This window comes from Rutilus rutilus (genome assembly GCF_951802725.1).
Source record: "Rutilus rutilus genome assembly, chromosome: 21".
Taxonomy (NCBI): Eukaryota; Metazoa; Chordata; class Actinopteri; order Cypriniformes; family Leuciscidae; genus Rutilus; species Rutilus rutilus.
Window position 1 is genome coordinate 23,916,524 of NC_140226.1, and position 21,215 is coordinate 23,937,738.

The 21,215-nt window shown below is 35.8% G+C and overlaps 2 protein-coding genes across 3 annotated transcripts in view; one reads left to right on the forward strand and one right to left on the reverse strand.

Annotated features, from left to right (window-relative positions):
* The window catches only part of itsn2b (intersectin 2b), a 31,549-nt gene extending 13,856 nt beyond the window's left edge, over positions 1-17,693 (reverse strand). For both annotated transcript variants that reach the window (XM_084393973.1, XM_084393972.1), the window contains exons 1-15: positions 17,494-17,693; positions 9,306-9,381; positions 7,127-7,219; positions 6,926-6,989; positions 6,664-6,830; positions 5,678-5,884; positions 5,080-5,176; positions 4,836-4,978; positions 4,039-4,102; positions 3,453-3,590; positions 3,221-3,324; positions 2,542-2,804; positions 2,261-2,410; positions 1,965-2,105; positions 242-329 (exon numbers count right to left, since the gene is read on the reverse strand). In XM_084393973.1, the coding sequence (XP_084250099.1) occupies positions 242-329; positions 1,965-2,105; positions 2,261-2,410; positions 2,542-2,804; positions 3,221-3,324; positions 3,453-3,590; positions 4,039-4,102; positions 4,836-4,978; positions 5,080-5,176; positions 5,678-5,884; positions 6,664-6,830; positions 6,926-6,989; positions 7,127-7,219; positions 9,306-9,312 (1,726 nt within the window). In that variant the 5' untranslated portion in view covers positions 9,313-9,381; positions 17,494-17,693. The remainder of the gene's footprint in view (positions 1-241; positions 330-1,964; positions 2,106-2,260; positions 2,411-2,541; positions 2,805-3,220; positions 3,325-3,452; positions 3,591-4,038; positions 4,103-4,835; positions 4,979-5,079; positions 5,177-5,677; positions 5,885-6,663; positions 6,831-6,925; positions 6,990-7,126; positions 7,220-9,305; positions 9,382-17,493) is intronic.
* Positions 17,694-19,005: 1,312 nt separating this feature from the next.
* nhsl1a (NHS-like 1a) overlaps positions 19,006-21,215 on the forward strand; it is a 52,659-nt gene continuing 50,449 nt past the window's right edge. Inside the window, exon 1 of the mRNA XM_084393976.1 lies at positions 19,006-20,179. Coding sequence (XP_084250102.1) covers positions 19,894-20,179 — 286 coding nt within the window. The 5' untranslated portion in view covers positions 19,006-19,893. The remainder of the gene's footprint in view (positions 20,180-21,215) is intronic.

Below are 21,215 nucleotides of genomic sequence, written 5' to 3' on the forward strand. Positions count from 1 at the left end.
TTGTTGATTACAGGGAAAAAGGTTAATATATATATATATATATATATATATATATATATATATATATATATATATATTTTAAACAATTCAACATCTTTCATGCTCACTGCAAGTAATTTTATCTTACAAAATTCCAGATGCTTGAAACACAATTATTTTATTTTTTTAAATAGCAATGATTAAAAAAAAAAAAAAAAAAAAAAAAATCAGAACAAACATATGATTGGCTAATGTATCTTACTAGGGAGGTTGTTAAGACTCAGGCTGCGGAGTCTGTCACTGAGTTTTAGCTGTTCTGTGGTTGACTGTCCCAACTTTCTCTTAAATTCCTGGGGGTGGAGAAAAAAAATAAAAAGTAAGTTGTAATGATTACCGCTATGCTCTTCTGAGGCAGCCTACTTCTAAAATTTAGTTATATTAATAATCAATAAAGATAGATAGATAGAGAAATTACAGTTTTTCTCAATTGCTAAAACACTAAAACCCATTGGCTGAACAAAGTTCTCAGTTGCCTAAACTCATTTAGCTAATTGTGCAGTCTGTTACCATTTCACATGGTAAAACACAATTTGCAGATCTCACTTAGACTTTTCAGCAAAACTCTAAACACATTCTCAAAACACATTCTGCACTCTAATGCACATGTCATCCATACTGGTAAACACAAGTGGCAACAATCAAATACAAATAGAGAACACGCGTCATTGATTGAACACAACCACTCAAAATTGATTTAACCTGTTTCAAAAGATGTGACAACCAATCACATTGCTGTGCCAGTTCAGAGAGCAAACAGGTTGTTGAAGGTGAGAAGGAGAAAGTCTGAGAATGGATAGAAGAAACAATGTGAGAGGACGAGGACGAGTGCATATGCGAGGTGGGTGACGAGGAGGAAGAGGAGGAGGAGGGCAAGAAAGAGGAAGAGGGGGAGGAGGGCAAGAAAGAGGAATAGGGGGAGGAGAGGAAGAGGGGGAGGAGGGCAAGAAAGAGGAATAGGGGGAGGAGAGGAAGAGGGGGAGGAGGGACAATATTGCTTGTGATGTCGACAAAGTGCTCTGGCCTGGCCTGACCCAGCCCAAAGACAAGAAGAAGCACACTGATCACATCTTTACTCCTTTGATTTTTGTCCCTTTTAGTATTGTATACTGTACAATGAAAAAATCGTATGGCCTGAACATTGTGCTTTCCATTTGTTAACGGTACTGACTGCTCAATAGATTTTGACTGGTTGCAGGTTCATATCAACAAAGAACAAGAATTACAGTATCACAGAGACAAAGGACAAGTTTGTGAGATGCAGGGTACAGTACTGTAAAAATAGGGGTACAAGGAGGAGGAAGAACAAAAAATTTAATTGCAAAGAGCTAAGCAGAGTAGTAATTTCTGATCAATTTTGAGCTACTATGATAGAACATGTTTTCGTTCATCAAAAGACAATGACGGAAAAATATGAAACTTGATTTGAGATTAAAAATGTACTTCTCCCTGAGAACTACATGTTTTTTTTTTGTTTTTTTTTTTACTTTTCTTTTTATTTCCTTTTATCAAGTGCAGTCATACAGTATGTCACAAATGAACTTTTTGATGGTACAGTAAGGTGTCACGGGTAAGTCTACAAACAGAATAGCAGTCCGTAGATATCTTTCGAGAACTATATGTTTTGAACAATGTGTTATCTATTTTTTGGTGTATTGTTTACTGACTGCTTGATAGTGTATATCATTTTGATCACTTTGTTTATGATTTGAGAGCAGTGTTTGATTTTGAACACAGGTAAAACTGGTTTGAGACGAAAGTTTCATTTTGCAAGAGGAGTCAGAGGTTTTGTAAATAGTGCTTGAAGATGAGGTTTTGTGTTTAATGTTTTCAGAAAAAGGAGCAAGGTTTCAGAAATTGTGTTTTAGCAATTGAGAAAAACTGTAATATATGAAGAGTGTGTGCTGGTATGGATGCAGCAGTCAGACCTCTAACTGTTTCTGCAGAGTGTTGATTTCAGTGATGCAGGAGTCTCTTTTCTGGTTGATCATTTCCAGCTCATTTTTATGGATTCTCTTTTTGCCTTGAGCATCTCGGAGCTTGTCAGAGATTTGTTTCTGCTTGTTGCCCTAAAAGAAAAAAAGAAAAAGGGACGGAAATCTCTTTATCAAGCATTCTGTCCATTTTCCATTTTAAAAATAAGGAATTATTCAGTAATTGTGCACAGTAGAAATAGTGTTGTTAAATTTAAAGTCTAGCTGAAATCTCATCCCTAAAGCCTTACCACAGCCTCCAGCTCCATCTCCAGACTCCTTTTCTTGGCTCGGAGCTTGATGATCTCCTCCTGCTCCTCACTCTTCTGGTTTTGGAGCTCCTGCTTTCTCCTCTTCTCCCACTCAATCTGTCGTTGACGCTCCAGCTCCTTCTTGGCTGCCTGTGAGGACCATCATAGTAGTGGTCAGTAAAAACTCTGTGTTTTTTTATTTCTGTAGATTACGGAAACATATTTTGAGAAATGTACATTTGGTCTGAACCTGACACATTTTCACAAGGTCGCCCGCTCACCTCCTTCCTCTCCAGCTCTCTGAGTCTCTCCTCCTCCCTCTGTCTCTCCAACTCTCTCTGTCGCTCCAGTCTGAGCTCCTCCTCCCTCTTCCTCTTCAGGTCCAGCTCTCGTGCCTCCCTCTCTCTCCTCTCTTGCTCCTCTCTGGCCTTCTGCGCCCTCCTCTCCTCCTCCCTGCGCTGCTGCTCCAGCAGGGCCAGTCGGCGCTTCTCCAGCTCAGCATTTCCCATCTCCATATTTTTCTTAAACTTATCTTCAAAAGTCACTAGATACACAGAACACACATTTAAATTATTAAAGTGAACTGAAATGTTCAAGCAACAATTTTCCAGTTATATGGCATTTATATAGTGTTTATAAACAAAACGTATGCCTCTTTTTTTGGTAATTAATAATGATATTTTTACATTTTATTGTGGGTTAAGTGTCTAAAAAATATGCAGGGAGGAAGGGAGGGCTACTAAATGCTTAAAGTAAGTAGGATGTAAATCACACCCAGTAATGAGTATAATTCAATATTTAGGAAATTTAAACTGATCAAACAATATTATACAATTGGTGTGCCTAATTAGAAGACGTCTGTTTTGAAATACGCTGTGTAAAAGCGGGAGGATTTTTTGTAAAATAAGCGAGTCATTGATATTTGTGTTATGTAATAATGGGTGTGGTGTAAAGCCGTACAATTGTTCCTTGATTTCTGTGGAGGCTCAGATTCATAGAGGTCCTCAGCCAGAGTTGCGTAAATCGAGGGAGTGGTTCCATTCAGAGAGTCACCTAGCTTCCCCCTAAAGGTTCATATGTATGGAGAAAGAACATTGTTAAAACAGCTTAAGTAATTCATGCATTCATGACCAAAGTTTTGTATATAATAAGGTTTTCAGCCAATAGCAGATTACAATCTTTTCAGCGGTACCTCATTGATGGGGGCACCAAGTCTGAAGGAAGTGCCATAGGCAGCGCCTGTCCCATTTTTGCCATGTCTACCAGATGCATGGCAAGAATAAACTCATCAGCCTTCAGTTTGCCATCCTTATCCACATCAGCCAGATTCCTGACAAAAAAACAACACCACACACACACACACACACACACACACACACACACACACACACACACACACACACACACACACACACAAAACAAGTCATTAAATCAAAAGGGCAGGTACTAAATATTTAGACAATCTGAAATGTGTTAACTTTTAAATGAATTTTTCAACAAAAAAAATTATGCTGACAATATCATCTAAAAAAAAAAAAAAACAACAACTATAAATTAGAAAAAAATAAAAGCTTTTTCAAAAGTGGACTTTTAAACCCACCTTTCACATGTTTCATAATATTAGGCCTGTCAAAAAAATTGCATGTCACATGCTTATATTGCATGCAACAACTCTTGAACATAGGGCAAAAAAAAAAAAAATCTAAAATATTCCAATGATTCAAAGTAAGATTTATAAAAAATGCTTGACAGAAATACTGGGGAATGAAACCACCTACCAGATGGCAGCTAGCTGAGTCTGAGTAAGCAATGTTGTAGCCATTGCAGTTCTAACTTGAGGACCTGCAGAAAAAAAAATATTAAAAAGAAAGAATATCTTAATTACCATATTCATAGACATACGTCTCTGCTTAACTTCCCTATCTATTCGCTGTTTAAGAAACTGTCTTTTTTTTTTATAGTTGTTTTTTTACAACCAGCTAGTTGATGCTGTTGCTGTACTAACATAACTGGTCTGTCTAGCTGATCGATATTCTTAATGTGACAACGCTGGAATCCACTTAAACATGTTACCACATCTAGAAACTGTTCACACACATTGAAAAAATGTGCTTTCTTCATAAATGACGAATAACAAAACAGCTTGCCCCCGAGATGTAGGCAGTGGGATTAAACTTGATGCCATAAACTTAGACCCCACAAAGTCATGCTTTACCCACTTCCTCATTCCTGAAATTCTCTAGTAGATGTGTCTTTGTTATGAGGTATGCAAGTGATACACTCATCTGCTATGCCTATGAGCCACATGGGTGTGGATTGCCATCTTACAGCAATATTACCGTAGTCTTCAGATGAAGTCTACATCAGGTAAATTCATCAGATTATTACAGTAATCACAGTGGCATTTCAAATGTTTTGTAGCCAGGCATCATTAAGAGAATTCTACAGTAATTTAGTACTAGCTGAACTATCCCTTTGACAATTCTTTGCGCACCAGTAAGACAACTGACCTTTTTTTTTTTTTTCACCCATTATTGATTTGATGATTCTTTGAAAATCATTTACAATGAAGTACCTGCTAGATAACCGATCATTTGCTTGTCCAGGCTGTTAAACTGCTGCCTGTACTTGAGCCGTGATGCCTGTGGGACAGCCCAATCAGAAGGGCCGCCCTTAGGAGAGCTGCTGGCCAACGATAAGGAGGGGGAAGAGTTTGAGCTGTAGACATAAGTACACAAGTCACTTTGTGTGCAGAGAGTTTTATATACACATTAAATGGATTATAAATAGACTTAAGTCCATGTGTGGAAGTTCCTGACCTGCTCGAGCCCAGGTCCAGCAAAGATGGGGTCTTGTTCATTGGAGTGGCGGAGAAGCCCAGTGGAGAAGAGGAAAATGAACTTGACAGCGGGAGGGCTACGAAAAAAGAAAAAAAAAACACATCTGTAAGAAACATGTAGCTTGTGACACTCTTTAAAATCTTCCAGAACAGAGTGTACAAGCCATTAATAAAGGAATATATTATCTATTCCTTTATCAAGTCAAAATACTACAATATATTAAGTCGTCATTTTGAGACTGTTTATGCATTAAGAGCTTCTTGGTAAATCTACATAGTCTTATAGGTAACAAGCTGAGCAAGTCATGACACAGGAACAGTGAAGCAGAATAAATGCTGACTTCAGTAAGAGGAAAGAGAGAGATCAGTGTAATTTCACCTTTAGCACACTGAACACTCACAGAGGTTCTTGGCTTTACAGCATTCACAATGACACAACATATATGGAATATGGATATATACACTACTAAAGTTTGGGGTCTGTAACATTTTTTAATGTTTTTGTAAGAGTATTTTATGCTCTCCAAAACTGCATTTATTTGATCAAAAACACTTTAAAATGTTACAGCGTTTCTTACTGGAGGTTAGTGAGATGGGGGTCGGATGTAGAATGGCAATAGGTCCGTTAGGCAGGGCTGGAGTGCTGATGGTGGGAATCACTGGCATCGACAGACCTGTGCCCATCATGGGAGTCATGCCTGGCATGGGGCTCATAGTGGTCATTGGTATATGGGTCAGAATCGGCACGCTGGGCATCATGGGTACATTTGGCATAGTTCCCATTCCTGAAAAGGCACAAAGGATAACGTTAAACAGACATAACACAACAAAATGTGATACATTGCTTTAACAAAGTGTTTGAGAAGTTTTCAAACCATTCATTCTTATAGCAAGACCTTACTAGTTTAACTCTAGCTAAATCTGATTTTTACAAGCACTGAATTCAGGAGCTACTTCTCAAATCTCACAAGTTGTAGACACGTTTCTCTAGTACACGTTGAAGGTCGTGGTTATAGCCATCTGTTCCACATTACATCTCAACTGAATCTTGTGGCCATCAAGCTGTGCACCTGCTGTCATAAGAAGGACTTTCATGAGGAATGAGGTTTTCTCAGCAAATGGGGAAATATCTTTCTACACTTGTGTAAATCTAAAATCTTCTAATAATGTTAATCTGAGTCTTTCTGCATCAAAAACAGTCATAACTTAGCATTAAACAGGCTTTTGTTATTGTGCCTTTAAGACTTGAATGACCTCTACATAAATGACCTCCATAGAATGCGGGCCAGGTTGCTGAACACTGAATTTTGATGTTTGAACAGCATTCATGTGTGACTGCAGAAAGTCATGGATAGAATAGAAGAAAAAAAATGTGGCCTGTTCTGTTTTGTGGTACTGAGTAAAAATTACAATTAGATTATCATAAATAATCTGTAATTACAACAATAAACTGCGTTAGAAATTGAATGCAGATTTTCATTTATTTTACAGTGCAAGCGTGTTATAATCCCAATGCCCTCTCAGATCATTGCTCTGCTGGTAATAGTGTAGTTTGGCAGCGCACCGAGAGGTGTTGCTGGCATGGTTGGAGCTGGCACAGGTGGCTGCTTCATGATGATAGGCAGAGCTGTAGGAAGATTCTGTCCCTGTAGTTTCATCTTGATCAGCTTCATGGCTATAGAAAACTCCAGGCGGTCCATCCTACCATCTTTATTCATATCAGCCAGGGTCCTGCCACACACAAAAAAAACACAGATTTTTTTCATTAAAAAAGCGGTTTTATATATTTACTTTTAAACATGTTGTGCGTGGTCAAGATTTCTCACCAGATCTCAGCTAGCACAGACTGAGGAAGCCCAGATTGAATGAAGAAGTTTCGTGCCTTCTCCGCTATACACAAAAATGAATAGTAATAGTTTTGGAAAATAAATTAATATGCAAGTAACATTTATGCTTGTAAATAAAATGTAGCCTTTATATCAAAAAGTTTCGTATTTTAACACAAGCAAAGGTTCCCAAGCACATACCTGTAACGAAGCCCTGCACTGGCGAGAGGGTGTCAAACTTCTGATCATGTTTGTTCCTCTCCTCTGGGGTTATAGCCCAAATACTCCAACCACCTTAAAAGAAAAGTAGACAAAAAGAATGAGGTATATGTGAGAGAGAATTAAACTACTAATGCAGGCAACACCACTGTGATGCTGCTGACAGATTCAGTACTCTAGTACAGAGGTGGACAGTAACAAAGTACATTTACAGTACTTGAGTACTACTGTACTACTACTTAAGAAGTACACTTTTTGAGTATCTACTTTACTTGAGTACTATTTTTTTCTGAAAAACTTTTTACTTTAACTTCACTACATTTGAAAGACAAATATCATACTTTTTACTCCACCACATTTCTGTCAAGGTCCTTAAGTAGAAAGTAGAAACGTCAGTCATGGGATGATTTTGGCTGGAAATCAAAGTCGGGTTGACGTCAGAACCCGACTGATGTTGGTTTCTGACGTCAACCCGTCTGTCCAACGTTGGAGATTAATGTCAATCTGACGTTGGATTCTGACATCAACCTGATTTTCATTTTCAAATAAAACAATGTATTAACACTTACTTTTTACTTTTGATACTTAAGTACTTTTAAAAACGAGCACTTCTGTACTTTTACTTAAGTAAAAATAGGTCTTTACAACTTTTACTTGTAACGGAGTAATATTTGACCAGTAGTATCTGTACTTTCACTCAAGTAAGGAAGTTGTGTACTTTGTCCACCTCTGCTCTAGTATCAGCAAGTACATTTACAGAACAGTTAGCTTTTGCAGAGTCAGGTTGTTTAAATGATAAATACATGGCACATCATTTCACAGCAAGCACACAACACCAAGCCCTCACAATTTGAGTCAGACGAAAACGTTTAAATTACTTTTTAAAAAGACAAATTATTACTTTAGTCAAACTGAAATTGAACTTTTAAAGTGGATGTAAATCACTCTGATATTTATTGAAATTGCAGAGTTAAAGTCAATAGATATAACACACTTTTAAGTTCGAAATCATACACTCAACAAATACTCCATTTAAGTGTTTTTCAAGCTTAAATACAATAAGCAAGCTTGAATAAAATAATTACAAATTATAAATGCATTTTATTGAAATGTCATTCCATCATGTGATTTTTTTCTTCTTCTAAAAGTAGTATTTGCATTTGCACATTTCTGTATAGGCAGTCACATATTTTCCATTTAAACAATTTTGTAAAATAATTTTTTTATTTTTGTAAAATTAAGATTTTTATTTATTTATTTATAATTTATTAAACATAAAAAAAAAAACTTTCTATACTTTACAAAATAACCCTTCACCAACCACACTTATTTATAATAAAAATAATAGTGAGCTGTCATTTTAAATGACATAATGAAGAGGAAGTGACATCAGTTCCAAGTTCAAAAGTTGGCAAGTTTTACTGTCACTTTACATTCACAATTTGATTCGTCATACGTAAATCACTCCATCACATAACATAGAAAGAAACATAACATTTTTCTACCAACAAGTCATTGTTGACTCTTGATTGCTGAAGATAACAGGAAGAACAGCAGCCATTTTGGATTGAAACTGTCTGAATATTCTAACAAATAATTTTTAATGATTTTATCTTGAGATAGCAAAAAAGAAAATCTGATAGACCATTTCGTAATAGATAGACCATAATCATAGAGAAATGTACTTTAAAACAACCGTTCTCAAATGGAACAGGCAGACATGTCGAAGAATGACTTATAAACAAAACTTTAATAAACAACATCCCTTGAAAGATTTACAGGGTGATCCGGTCCTGCTACTCAAATGTACGTCTAAAAATGCACAGAGAAAAAAGATTAAAAAAATTATATATATAAAAAAATAAATTAAAAAAAGTCAGTTATTAAATAAACAAAATCAATAAGCAATGACGTGACAGTTTCACAGATGGGCCGACCCGCCGGTGTGTGATCATACTGCAGTGTCAAAGCAGTGTAACTCCAGCTATACCAATGCACACACTGCAAATATGACATGATAAATAGGAAAGACTCATGTTTTAGTGCCGTTATAGGGCTAAAGGTTCTCTGTGCATACAGCCGCACACACACACACACACACACACACACACACACACACACACACACACACACACACAAAAATATAAAGCAGAGCTCTTACCATTCATGGCTGCAGGTGGCAGGGATATGAGGAGAGCGGTCCTGATCTCCTCGTCTCAGCTGGCTAGCTCAGTCATCTGCACCACACACACACACACACACACACACACAGAGAAAGAAGAAATGTCCACCCATTAATAATGCAGGCAGGGGAGTGCAGGGCTGTCACTATCTCCATCCTGCACCCTTAGACTGAAAGAGAGAGAGAAGAGGATGTGTAAAGGAGAGAGGAAGGGTGAGCGGGAGGGGATGAGAGCGCCAAACTCCCCATACAAATGCTTTCAACAGAATAATGCTCTATGTGCAGTATCTTAATAAACAATGACACTTTTATTACACCATTTATGACTGACTGCATCACTATCCTCCTCCTAATGACATTAGAAACTTATTTCAAAGGCTATCCAGTTCATGCTGGAAGAGTAATGCGAGTCATATTTTTGGAAGTAATAAAAATTCCTCTCAGAAACAAGAGTTTAAAAGGTTAAAGTAAGAAGACGCTCAAAAAAATTAGCTTTAGTCCTGTAATGAAGCTTTAGTCCTGTAATGAAATGTTCTCTAGGTTTATCTCTTTAAGCCTCATGTTGTTTGATAAAACTCATGTACAACCCATGCAAATTTACTACATAAATGTGGTTCTTCTAGTAGTAAATGTCAGTAGTGGGAGTCTGCCAAGAACTCTGATTCACACATTAAATCAATTAGCCAGACATTGTCTCTGCACACACACACAAAACAAGCACTGAGCCACCATATCTAGAGCTGATAATTATATTATATATGACTGATTTGGGTCTATAAAGACTGAGACCAGAATTGACATGATGAACAATAATATACATCTCTATAAACACAAAAATACAGATATATAGATCTTATTCCTACATATACAAACACATATAACACAAACATACATACATATATATATAAAACAATCTCAAAATCATTTATAGCCTATATCATGTATCAATATATCATGTATAAATATGTACGTAGTGTGTAGTGTTGAAAAGTTTGGGGTGAGTACGATTTTTTTTTTTGAAAGACACTTTAATTCAGCAAGGACATATTAAATTGATCAAGGATGACAGTAAAGACATTCATAATGATACAAGCGAATTCTATTTCAAATAAAAAGTGTATTAATCAAAAAAATCCTGAAAAAAGAAGTATCACGGTCTCAACAAAAATATTAAGCAGCACTTAATCAGCATATTAGAATGATTTCTGAAGGATCATGTGACACTAAAGACTGGAGTAATGATGCTGAAAATTTGCCATCAGAATAAATGACATTTTAAAAAATTATTCAATATATTTTAACAATATTACAGTTTGCGTAAGTGACTTGTTACAAAAACATTTTAAAAATCTTACCAACGCTTGAAAGGCAGTGTATAAATATGCATACATTTTATATAAGCTTATATGCAAGCTTATTTGTGTTACAAAACCCTGTACAAGAAGTGTTTTCTCTTACTTCATTGTAGAGAAAAAGGGCCGCACAAACACAGAACTACTAGTCTATTTGTTAGAATACTGAAGGGCTGTCCGTATATCCCTGAGAATTGAGAAACATGACATGACATTATAATGCAGCCAAATTACACAAGACTGCCCTACCACAGACTAGTCAACTAGTCACTCAGAACACCCACTATATGAAAATGTTTAGTTTTCACTCCCCATTGAGTGGCCAGGTATAGGCCAATCCAAAATATCCAAACATCAGCCTGGCTAATATATAGGATTACCTATCATCACTAATCATGAATCTCATTTAACACACCAGTTGTATATCAGAGCTGTCATCATGATAGCAGAATACAGCATATAAGCACTAACAACAGTGAGAAAATTGCTGACAGGAAATGATGTGTGGCAGTAACGTGGTAGGGCTGTGAGAGCAGGTCTATAGAGGAAGAGAATGTGGTCAGGCAGGACAAGCTTCCAGAAGACTGCTCGGATGTGGCATGCTTGTCATGTGTGTCGTATCACTCGCTTTTCTCTCACTCTCTCCCTATATGACACACTGGCAGTGATCGCAGTGGTTTCTTTTTGGACAGATTGAGTGATTTATTTGCATCTATATTTTCATGATGCAAATCTTTGCTAATGTTTGGTATGATGTTAGGAAATGGTATACAATGTATATTGATGGTCTAGACAGTTTGGGGTCTGCAAGTTAAATTTTTTTGTTTTAAATAATTATCTTTTATGCATTTATTTGATCGAAAATACAGTAGGCTATATTGTGAAATATTATTACAATTTAAAATGTTCTTATTTCAATATTTAACATATAATATATACACACACAGTATATCTGTTTTCTATTTTAATATATTTTAAAATGTATTTTGTTCCTGTGATGGCAAAACTGATTTTTTTTCAAAAAGAGTCTTACTCTTCAGTGTCACATGATCCCTCAGAAATCATTCTAATGTGCTGATTTGAAGCTCAACAAAAATGTCTTATTATTATCAATGTTGAAAACAAATGTGCTGCTTTATTGATACTTATTTTTTCAGGATTTTTTGATGAATAAAAGTTTTTAAAAAATGCATTTATTTGAAATTGAATTTGCTTTTATCATGATTGTGAATGTCTTTATACTGTCAAAAGGAAACCACTGTGTTTCTGAGTGGGTCAAGAGATCAATAGTATTTCATTGAGACTTAGCATGTGATTTGCAACTGGGAAAATTTTGCATAACCTGATTTATAATGAATATCCAATATCGAGCTCTTTACTGGAAACAAAACATTTCCCTCTACATTTTCCTTGTCAATAATTGGTTTCAGTAACTGATACTGTGTAAACTCTTCGGAAATATTGAATCACAGACAAAGCACAATGTAATTTTGTCATTCTACCTTCACCCACTTTATATTAATGACGTGCATGATGTGAGAGATGCAAAGACAGACTGTGAGGTCATTGCTCGCCATGTCCTACCACCTCCTGCCTCCACCCTGTGTGTGATTTAACAACCACAAAGGAACGAAGGAAGTGGGAGGAAAGCACAAACGAAACAGGATGTCAGGAGGTCACAAACAATGTTGTACAAATGCTCTGGGCCCATATCCTTGTGGTCATAGTGGACATTAAGCCACATTAAGACCAACAAACCCTGTCTTGTGTGTCAGACCTTTCACTTTTGTGCTTGCAGAGGAATTCTCAGTTCTCTGAAAATGAAAGCACTGATTGTAAAAGACAGCGTAAAGCTTTGATCGTGGAAAAAAACATCCCTGGCAACTTTACAATTTACCAGAGATACTGAGGGTGGTTGATTATATCTGTGCTAAACGTATTTTTTTGCCTCTGAACTTTATGCTGAATGGTATCGATATTTGATACCATTTAATACCATGGGGAAATCTGCCATTTATACTGCCATACAGATGGTTTTTTTTTGTACAATTTTGTTGTAATAGTTGACTCAGCACAGGGAGGCTTTATTTGAATCATTGAACTACATTTACAAAAAAGACAAGTAAACAGTCAGTAATAAAATAAGAACAAATAAACAAATTGCAAATGATAGCACATAAATACAATAGAATAAAGTGACAAATGAAATAAACATGGCTTTAAGTTTTTCAGGTGGGTCTAACAGTAGTATTCAGGTAAGAAATACCACAGAGATAAAAGTAATCAAAGGTAAAATAACACTGGATGGTTTTCATTGTAAAAATTAAATACAGATTAATGCTTACAGATAAAGTTATTCAGTCAAGAGCAGTAAGTGATTTTCTTTGTCTTGTGTTCTTTGATTAACATGACAGAACAGCAGCAGGTTTATTAGGCTGCTGTCACTTTAAGAACTTATGCACGGATCCAATATACTTTTACACAACGTGTTTTCTCAACTAAATGTTCCAAAACTGACCATATTTACCTGGATACTCGGCAAGAAGGGCATTTTTACTTAATTATGAATGTATTTGACCGTTTAAGCGCAATAAGCAATGAAAAAGAAGTCAATTTAATCCTAGCAATCAGAGGTGGCTTTATGTACGGCCACTTACATAGATCAGTAGTGCACGCGCTTTTGGTGTTAGCGTGAAATATGTGGGAATGAGAAAAAATATGCACAATGCAAGCACTATTCAACTGGAGTGAATGAGACGAGTGAGTGAAAGGAGGCGGGTGTGTCACTTTGTTGTCAGAGAATCACTCACTGCTTTTAACTGAACACTTAAGCTTCAGTGTGTCCAACTCCGTAGAGGGTTGTGAATGCTATTTTATTATTAATTTCTGGGGATTAGACTGTAACCCATTCAACTAAATTACATTCATATTTTGATACTAAGATTTCAAGTGCCCAGAGTTGATCTGAGAGACGTTATCTGACGGCTTTATGCACAGAAGGTCATGCAGGTGACGCCAGTGAAGCCTGAACAAACACACACACAGCTGTCAAGGAACATTATACACACTGTACATAAACCACCCTACAACAACATCATTGGACCGTCCAAAAGATACATCAGGGCTCAACAACAAGTAGTAGACATTTTTACCTGTCTTTTAATTTCCCTGACCGTACAAGTATGTTTAAAAAGTGTTATTTTACTGTTATTTATATACTATTATAGTGTGGCGGAGCTGAAACGACATTACATTTATTTATTTATTTATTTTTAAACTAGCTTTTATTTATATTTTCCGTTTTCATTTTAATTTCAGTTTGTTTAGTAATTCTGTTATGTTTTTCTATTTAGCTTTAATTCATTTTTATTTCAGTTTTAGTAATTTTAGTACTTAAAATTATTTTATTTCAGTTAGCCTAGTTGCCAAGGCAACATTTCATATCAAGATATAACTATTTTTGTTATTTTATTTTATCTTTGTTATTAATAATAAGAAAAAAGATGCAAGTAACAAAGAGGACAAATACAAAATACAAAAGTTTTTCAGTTACAGTAGGTCTATTACCAGTAGCATTCAAGTAAGAAATAATACAGATATTTAATAAAGTAATCAAAATGTACAAATAAAGCACTCCATAGTCTTCACTGTATGAATTAAATATACATTGATTCCTATTAAAGCTACTAAAGTTATTCAGTAAAGAGCAGTGAGTGATTTTCTCTTTTTCTTTTGTTGTTTGATTAGTATTGGTACAGTAGGCCTATTTTACATGATGGCTGCACGGTTACATCATCGTCAGTTAGGAACTTGGGTTTGTTATTTGATAGCAATCTTTCATTTGAAAGCCACATTTAGAGTAAAACCACATCTAAATTAGGCCTACAACATACTGTATGCTCTCAATGTCAGATGCAGAAAAGTTAGTTTATGCGTTCAGAACCTCATGGCTAGATTATTGTAATGCTCTACTGGATGGTTGCTCTGCACGCTTAATAAACAATCTACATCTGGTCCAAAATTCAGCAGCTAGTGTTCTAGAACCAGGAAGTATGACCATATTAGCCCGGTTCTGTCAACACTGCATTGGCTCCCTATTAAACATTGCATAGCCCACATTTTAAAATCTTGCTAATAACTTACGAAGCTCTAAACGGTTTAGCTCCTCAGTACTTGAGCGAGCTCTTAATGCATTTTAGTCCTTCATGTTTATAATTTTTGATAATACCTAAAATATCAAAATAGACAGTTAGTGATAGATCCCTTTCATATCTAACACCAAAACTCTGGAACATTCTTCCTAGCATTGTTCGGGAGCCAGACACACTCTGTCAGTTCAAATCTAAAGAACAAAAAAATTCACGTTTTCAGAGTTTTAGTGTCAGTACTACATTAAACTACTAGCCTATATGTTGAATATAATGTATAATAATGAAATGGGGGCATATTTGTGGGTACTACTGATAATGCCAGATGTCTTATGTTTCCAGTAAAAAGTGGCCTATATTATTTTAAATATATCTAGTCAGCGACAGAGTGCAAGCATATGCGTCTAAAATAATTCTGTATTTTCAGCTTCAGAATCATGAATATTTTTATTCTGGCGTCACCATTGTCCTGTGCATTGGGTTACCAGCATCCAAGCCTTTTCATTTCCACACCCAATGTAAAACCAAATTTAGCACTTTAAATCAACTGTACATTTTTTGTTAACCTTTTATCATACGTCTTGGAGAATCGCAATGATATTGTAACGTAAGTTCAGTATCGTGATATCTATCGAATCGTGACATGAGGGTATCGTTACACCCCTAGAATTGAACTGTGTTTGCATCACTGAATCATTATTTTCCTGCTGATCAATGTAAAGCTGCTTTGAAACAGTCTGTTTTGTGTAAAGCGCTATAAAAATAAAGGTGACGTGACTTGACTATATTAGGCTGCTGTCACTTTAAGACTCTAATGCACGGATCCTATTGACACACATCCGATTTTTTCCTCAGTTTTCCGAAGTTATAACCAACTGTGTTTATGTGAATACTAGCCAAAACAGGCATTTTGCTGATCGCATGCTGTCTGGTAGGCGGCTTTCTGTGCGCACGCTTTGGGTGTTTGATAGTTAGGGCTGGTTATCCTTCAAAAATGTTCGTTATCGATATCGATACCGGTTCCTGAACGATACTTTTTCCCGATACCAATTTTATGAAATCTGCTTTAACAAGATTACATTACATATTACCAAAACTCAAAGACTCCGGGGGACGGAATATATGCCTCGCGCTCAAGCACATCCCACACTTTATTTTCTCATTCATGCATGTTTCTTTATTGCTTTAACGTGTCAATGACTTTAAGCAGTCCCGCGGATATATGAAGTTTTGCACAGCCGGTGTGCATGCAGGGAATGGAAGCAGCGGTTGCATGTCGATGCAATTTAGGAAATTGGCTCTTATTAAAACACTGTCATTCTTAAAGTACTGGTACTAGTAAAATGAGAAATCATACATAAAAGCAGGGGATCGCAATAACTTTCTAGTACCGGTATATCGTGCAACACTACAATGATACCCAACATCCCCAAGTGTCTCTTTTTCTAAATGACCAAAAAATATTGGAGCTCTTTTCCCAGCAGGCTCTAGCACAGTAACACACTCAGAATGGATCGGTTCATTAGTCTGCTTAGACAACGTGAGATGTTTTGAGCATTTGGATTGAAGGGCAGATAAGTCCAAGCAATGAAGATAAACATGAAAAAGAAGTGTGATCTTGAACAACTATGTAATCCAATCTATTTCTAATGTAAAATATTAATTGGTCATTTGGTAGATAAGCATAATGCCTGTGGTTAACCGCAGAGAATACGTCTCTGATCATTCACCTGAAAATAGAGGACAAAAATCAAGTCATTATGGCTTGATTAATCATTTCCTTTCACTGACCCGAGGTCTGCAAGGACATTTCCTTAAAAACTAAGGGAATCAACGGAATCAACTATATTAATATTAACTTAAAAGATCCTTAATCAAAAGCTCAGCATTTACAATGTTATGTAATGTTATATAATGTTAACAGCACAGGGTAACTGCAGCCGTATAAAGAAAGATGTCAGGTGCAAACTGATCAATATGATCACCAATCTATACAACAGTACAAAAAATGATGACAAACCATTAGGAACCAATGAATGGATCTGAAACACTGACCTGCCTCATGAATATCAGACAGAGACAGACTGTGATGCCCAAAAATGCTGTCCATACGCATCATGCCAACACCAAAACAGCCATCTCATGACCATCATCTATTCTAGATCATTTTCCGGTGATTGTCATGTATGAATCATGGTAGCATTATAATAACCACCAAGATAAAAGTAAATAAATCTCGCTCTTTTTCTTGTTGAGCTCCACTAGACATTACACTGCTTAACGATCTGCGTGAAATGCAGACAGACGAGTTTGCCACTTGTCTGGCAGGTTGTGAGAAGAATGTATGTTTGAAAGGACTTTGAATCGGTTCTTTAACATGTAGTGAGACATATGACTCACAATGAGCTCTTAATAATAGTAATATGAAGCTCTGAAGGACTTTGAAGAGGGTGAAACTGGACACTTTCTCAACTCATCACACACAGCAACTGTAAAACCAAATGATAACCACCAGAAAACGCTCAACATTATATGTAACATAAAAAAATATACAATATGTGTATTGTAACTACACTATAGCCAGTTATAAAGTATGTTTAAATCACATAACATTAAAGCGAGCAGACATTTTAACAGTATTACAGGAGGTAACGTTAGGCTACTCACATTACACAACAGCATTACTGACTTTGCGAAATCTCCTGGGAGGAAAACATATCCTTTTCCATTGTCCTCTGTATTAAGGTGACGACAATCGGCTTTCAGAGTTTCTTTAAAGATTTTATGTAGTGTTTTATTGAGAATCTTTGACAACCTGTTGCTGTACGCTGTCATACAAACAACATGGCTGACGACGAGATGTGCGCGAGCACTGAGCGCAGAAGAGCCTTTAAGAGGGAGGGGCTGAGTGTGTTTCAATGACACTCTGCTGCCCCCTCACCAGCTAAAAAAACATCACAGCGAGGCCCATTTCTTTCTTTCTTTCTTTCTTTCTTTCTTTCTTTCTTTCTTTCTTTCTTTCTTTCTTTCTTTCTTTCTTTCTTTCTTTCTTTCTTTCTTTCTTTCAAAATGGACTTTTTATTGCCACAAGACAAGGCTCATGAAAATGGTTGTAAGCCTACACTGTAAAATTGCAAGCAGGTTCAGCTAAAAAATTTTTTTATTATTATTATTTTTTTTTAAACGTTCACTTAATTTAATTTAAATTCACTTAACCCTCTTCAAAGTGTTACATTAATTATTTTTGGTTGACCCAAACTGGTCTCCAACTTTAAAAAATATGTTTGATCAACTAGGTCATTCAACTAAAATGTTTTAATCAGGATTTATTATTTGGAAACAAATTAGTTGTATATATAATAATCTGCATTTATACTAATTAAACATATATTGCTCCACATAATTTTTCATTTCTTACTAAGTTATTATTGCAAGATAATATTGGTCTTATGAGGAATAGAGCAGAAATAGAAAAAAAATAACATCAATTCACAAATACTATTCAATACAAATAAATATATTGTACATCAACATATTTTATATTTAATTGACCTACTTAACCACAAATACATAAACAAATAAATATTATTTTCAATCATGTCCCAAATAGATCATAATCTTAATCTTAGTCATGATTATGGTGTCCTCCTGCTCCTTTTCAGCAGCACAAATTAATTTTCAGAAAAGAACATTTTAGAATGACTTATTGCTTTAATTAAATCTAAACCTTAAACCTACAGAAAATAGTAACGTAATAACAACATAAAGACTTACATTTCATGAAAAGCATAACTTTCCTAGAGATTGTTTCTGGATAACCAAGTATTTCATAAACTTGACAAAAGTGTCTAGTCTAGCCTATAGTCAAAAGTGGAGGTATAAGTGTGTTATTCTCTCTGTTTTAAAGGAAAGAAGTAGGCTACATTTAAAAAGAAAGAAAGAAAGAAAGAAAGAAAGAAAGAAAGAAAGAAAGAAAGAAAGAAAGAAAGAAAGAAAGAAAGAAAGAAAGAAAGAAAGAAAGAAAGAAAGAAAGAAAGAAAGTTTTTTTCAATGAAATGCCACACGAGGGCGCACTTTACCAGCATTACATTGCTGTGTTCCCTTTCCAATTATTTTTCCTGCTAAATAAATAAACTAATGAACTACGTTAGATATATTTTTTCTCAGTCTCTTGGTAAATTTCTCAGGTAACAACTGATTTTAGGTTGTTTTTTTTTCACAAAAAAAACCCCTGCTTGTTCAACCTCCACATCATCTTATCACTTGTAGGCTAACGTAATTCCTCATTCTTCTGAACAAATCGTCAATGCTTTGGTACATTCATGCAATTTATTATGTATAGTTTAGTTTTATTTGTTTATAATTGATTATGTCTTAGAATTGTTTATGTCATGTTAACATAAACAGTGTATATCTATATTGTCTGTGGGACTTGTCATTCTGATGGCACCGATATCATTGACATGAATTAGGTCTAGCCTACTTTTGACTTATGAAAGGAATTTGAACAAGTTATAGGCAAAGTAATCCATTGAGTGGTGCTGTGTATAAGAATTGTTTGGAGAAATGCACTGGTTTGCAAATGAGTGATTCGACTAAACTTACCAAAGCGACCGAGACCAACTGTAGCCTAAATGTAGGTTACAGCTATTTGAGAAATGACAGGAAATCACCTTCTCGATTTCATTAGTAAAATAAATTCTGTTAATTTAATAAAAAAGAATGCATCATAAGTGTAATTGTTAAAAAGCGATTCATAATCAATTAATTCAAGTTAGACTATGTTATTGTATAAAAGTTCCTCTGGAGCTGCATGGCGTGAGATCCACATTCCAGATCCGCCTGATGCTCCAGATTCCATGTTTTTGAGTTTGCCATGAGAACCGATTCCCCAGAAGAAAGTTTCAGAAAGCGCTCCTCCAGAAGAATAAGGGCAGGATCCTTTGAATCATGAGGCGGGATGTCAGGATGTTTGCAGAACAGGTTACAACACCTGACTGGACAAGAACAATTCACACTTCTAACGGACAAGTGGAATAACAAACAACTGGGTCTTTCCCATGAAAAATGCCGTTTCATAAGAGAATAGTGGAGCCCCGGAGCCTGGGCAGAATAAACAGAGGACGACTGGAAGTTACCAGGGATGTATTTATTTCCCTGGATGCTGTGAACTGTCAAACTTTGATCAACATCCTCCGTCAGCTGTCCGACCTGTCACGGCACGCGAGCAGCATGTTTGTGGAGATCCAGACTGAAGCAGAGCTGGTGATCAATAAAGCTTCTGCGCTGCAGCACAGACTGGATTCACTGCAGGACACTGTACGAAATCTCAGACATAAGAGGACCACAATCCGTGAGTTCATGCCCTTCATGTATTCAACCACAATGTGGCAAGCATATTGCTTACCTAGTATTTATATTTATGTTATAAAACTTATTTTTAAACGACTAGAAAGCAACCAAAAAGTGATTATTATTCATGCATTATATTCATACTATACTATTAACTATTCATTAGATAAGGAGGCCTACTTATTAAAAAAAACTGTGACTACAATCTAGCTATTCAGTTATGTGGAATAGACAACAGTAGCCTAATTATAAATAATTACTAGTATAGCTACATAAAGAAAGGTTACTGAAAAGGTTAGGCCTATTGCACAATTCAAGTGTGCTTTAATCTAAAGTAAATAAGTGATATGCAAACCACAAATTGTAATACCTGTAATTCAAATGCAAAACTGTGCAATTTATCACCAGTAGGCTACAGCAATGGAATAGTTGTTACTATTGAGACACTAGTAGTAGTAAAGAAATAATAAACTAATTGAATGTAGTTGCGACTAGTATGTAATGAATACCACTATGAAAATGAATAAAAACAAGACCTATTAAGATAAAATATATGCTAGTTAATTTTAAGGAATAAATGTTGAATTGGCTTGCCATAACGCTAGTGCATGATTCCAGATCATTAATTCCAAATTCCTTTCTAGATGCTTGGCTTTGACTGGATGTGGAATTCAGGCTTTACTGTGTTGCACGTTTATCTCATGGCACCTGTGGTTGCCCGCTGCTTTTCACGCTCTGATTGTGAATTGCTTCTCCAATTAGAACAAATAAATCGTTTTTTTTTTTTTTTTGGGACAGACTACTGTGCCAATAGTAATGGTTGGGACATCGATCATTGAGGTCTTCTGGTACCTGTATTCACCATTTTGTGAGCATGTGAAGGCGGTTGTGGTTTTGGTCATAATGGATTATTTTGGAATGTATTTCTCCTGCATATAGTGTAAGTCTGCTTAATGATACTAAAATATTTTGTCATTCATTACAATATCAGTCACACCAATGTAATGCAATCCTTGAATCCTCTAAGGATTTGACCA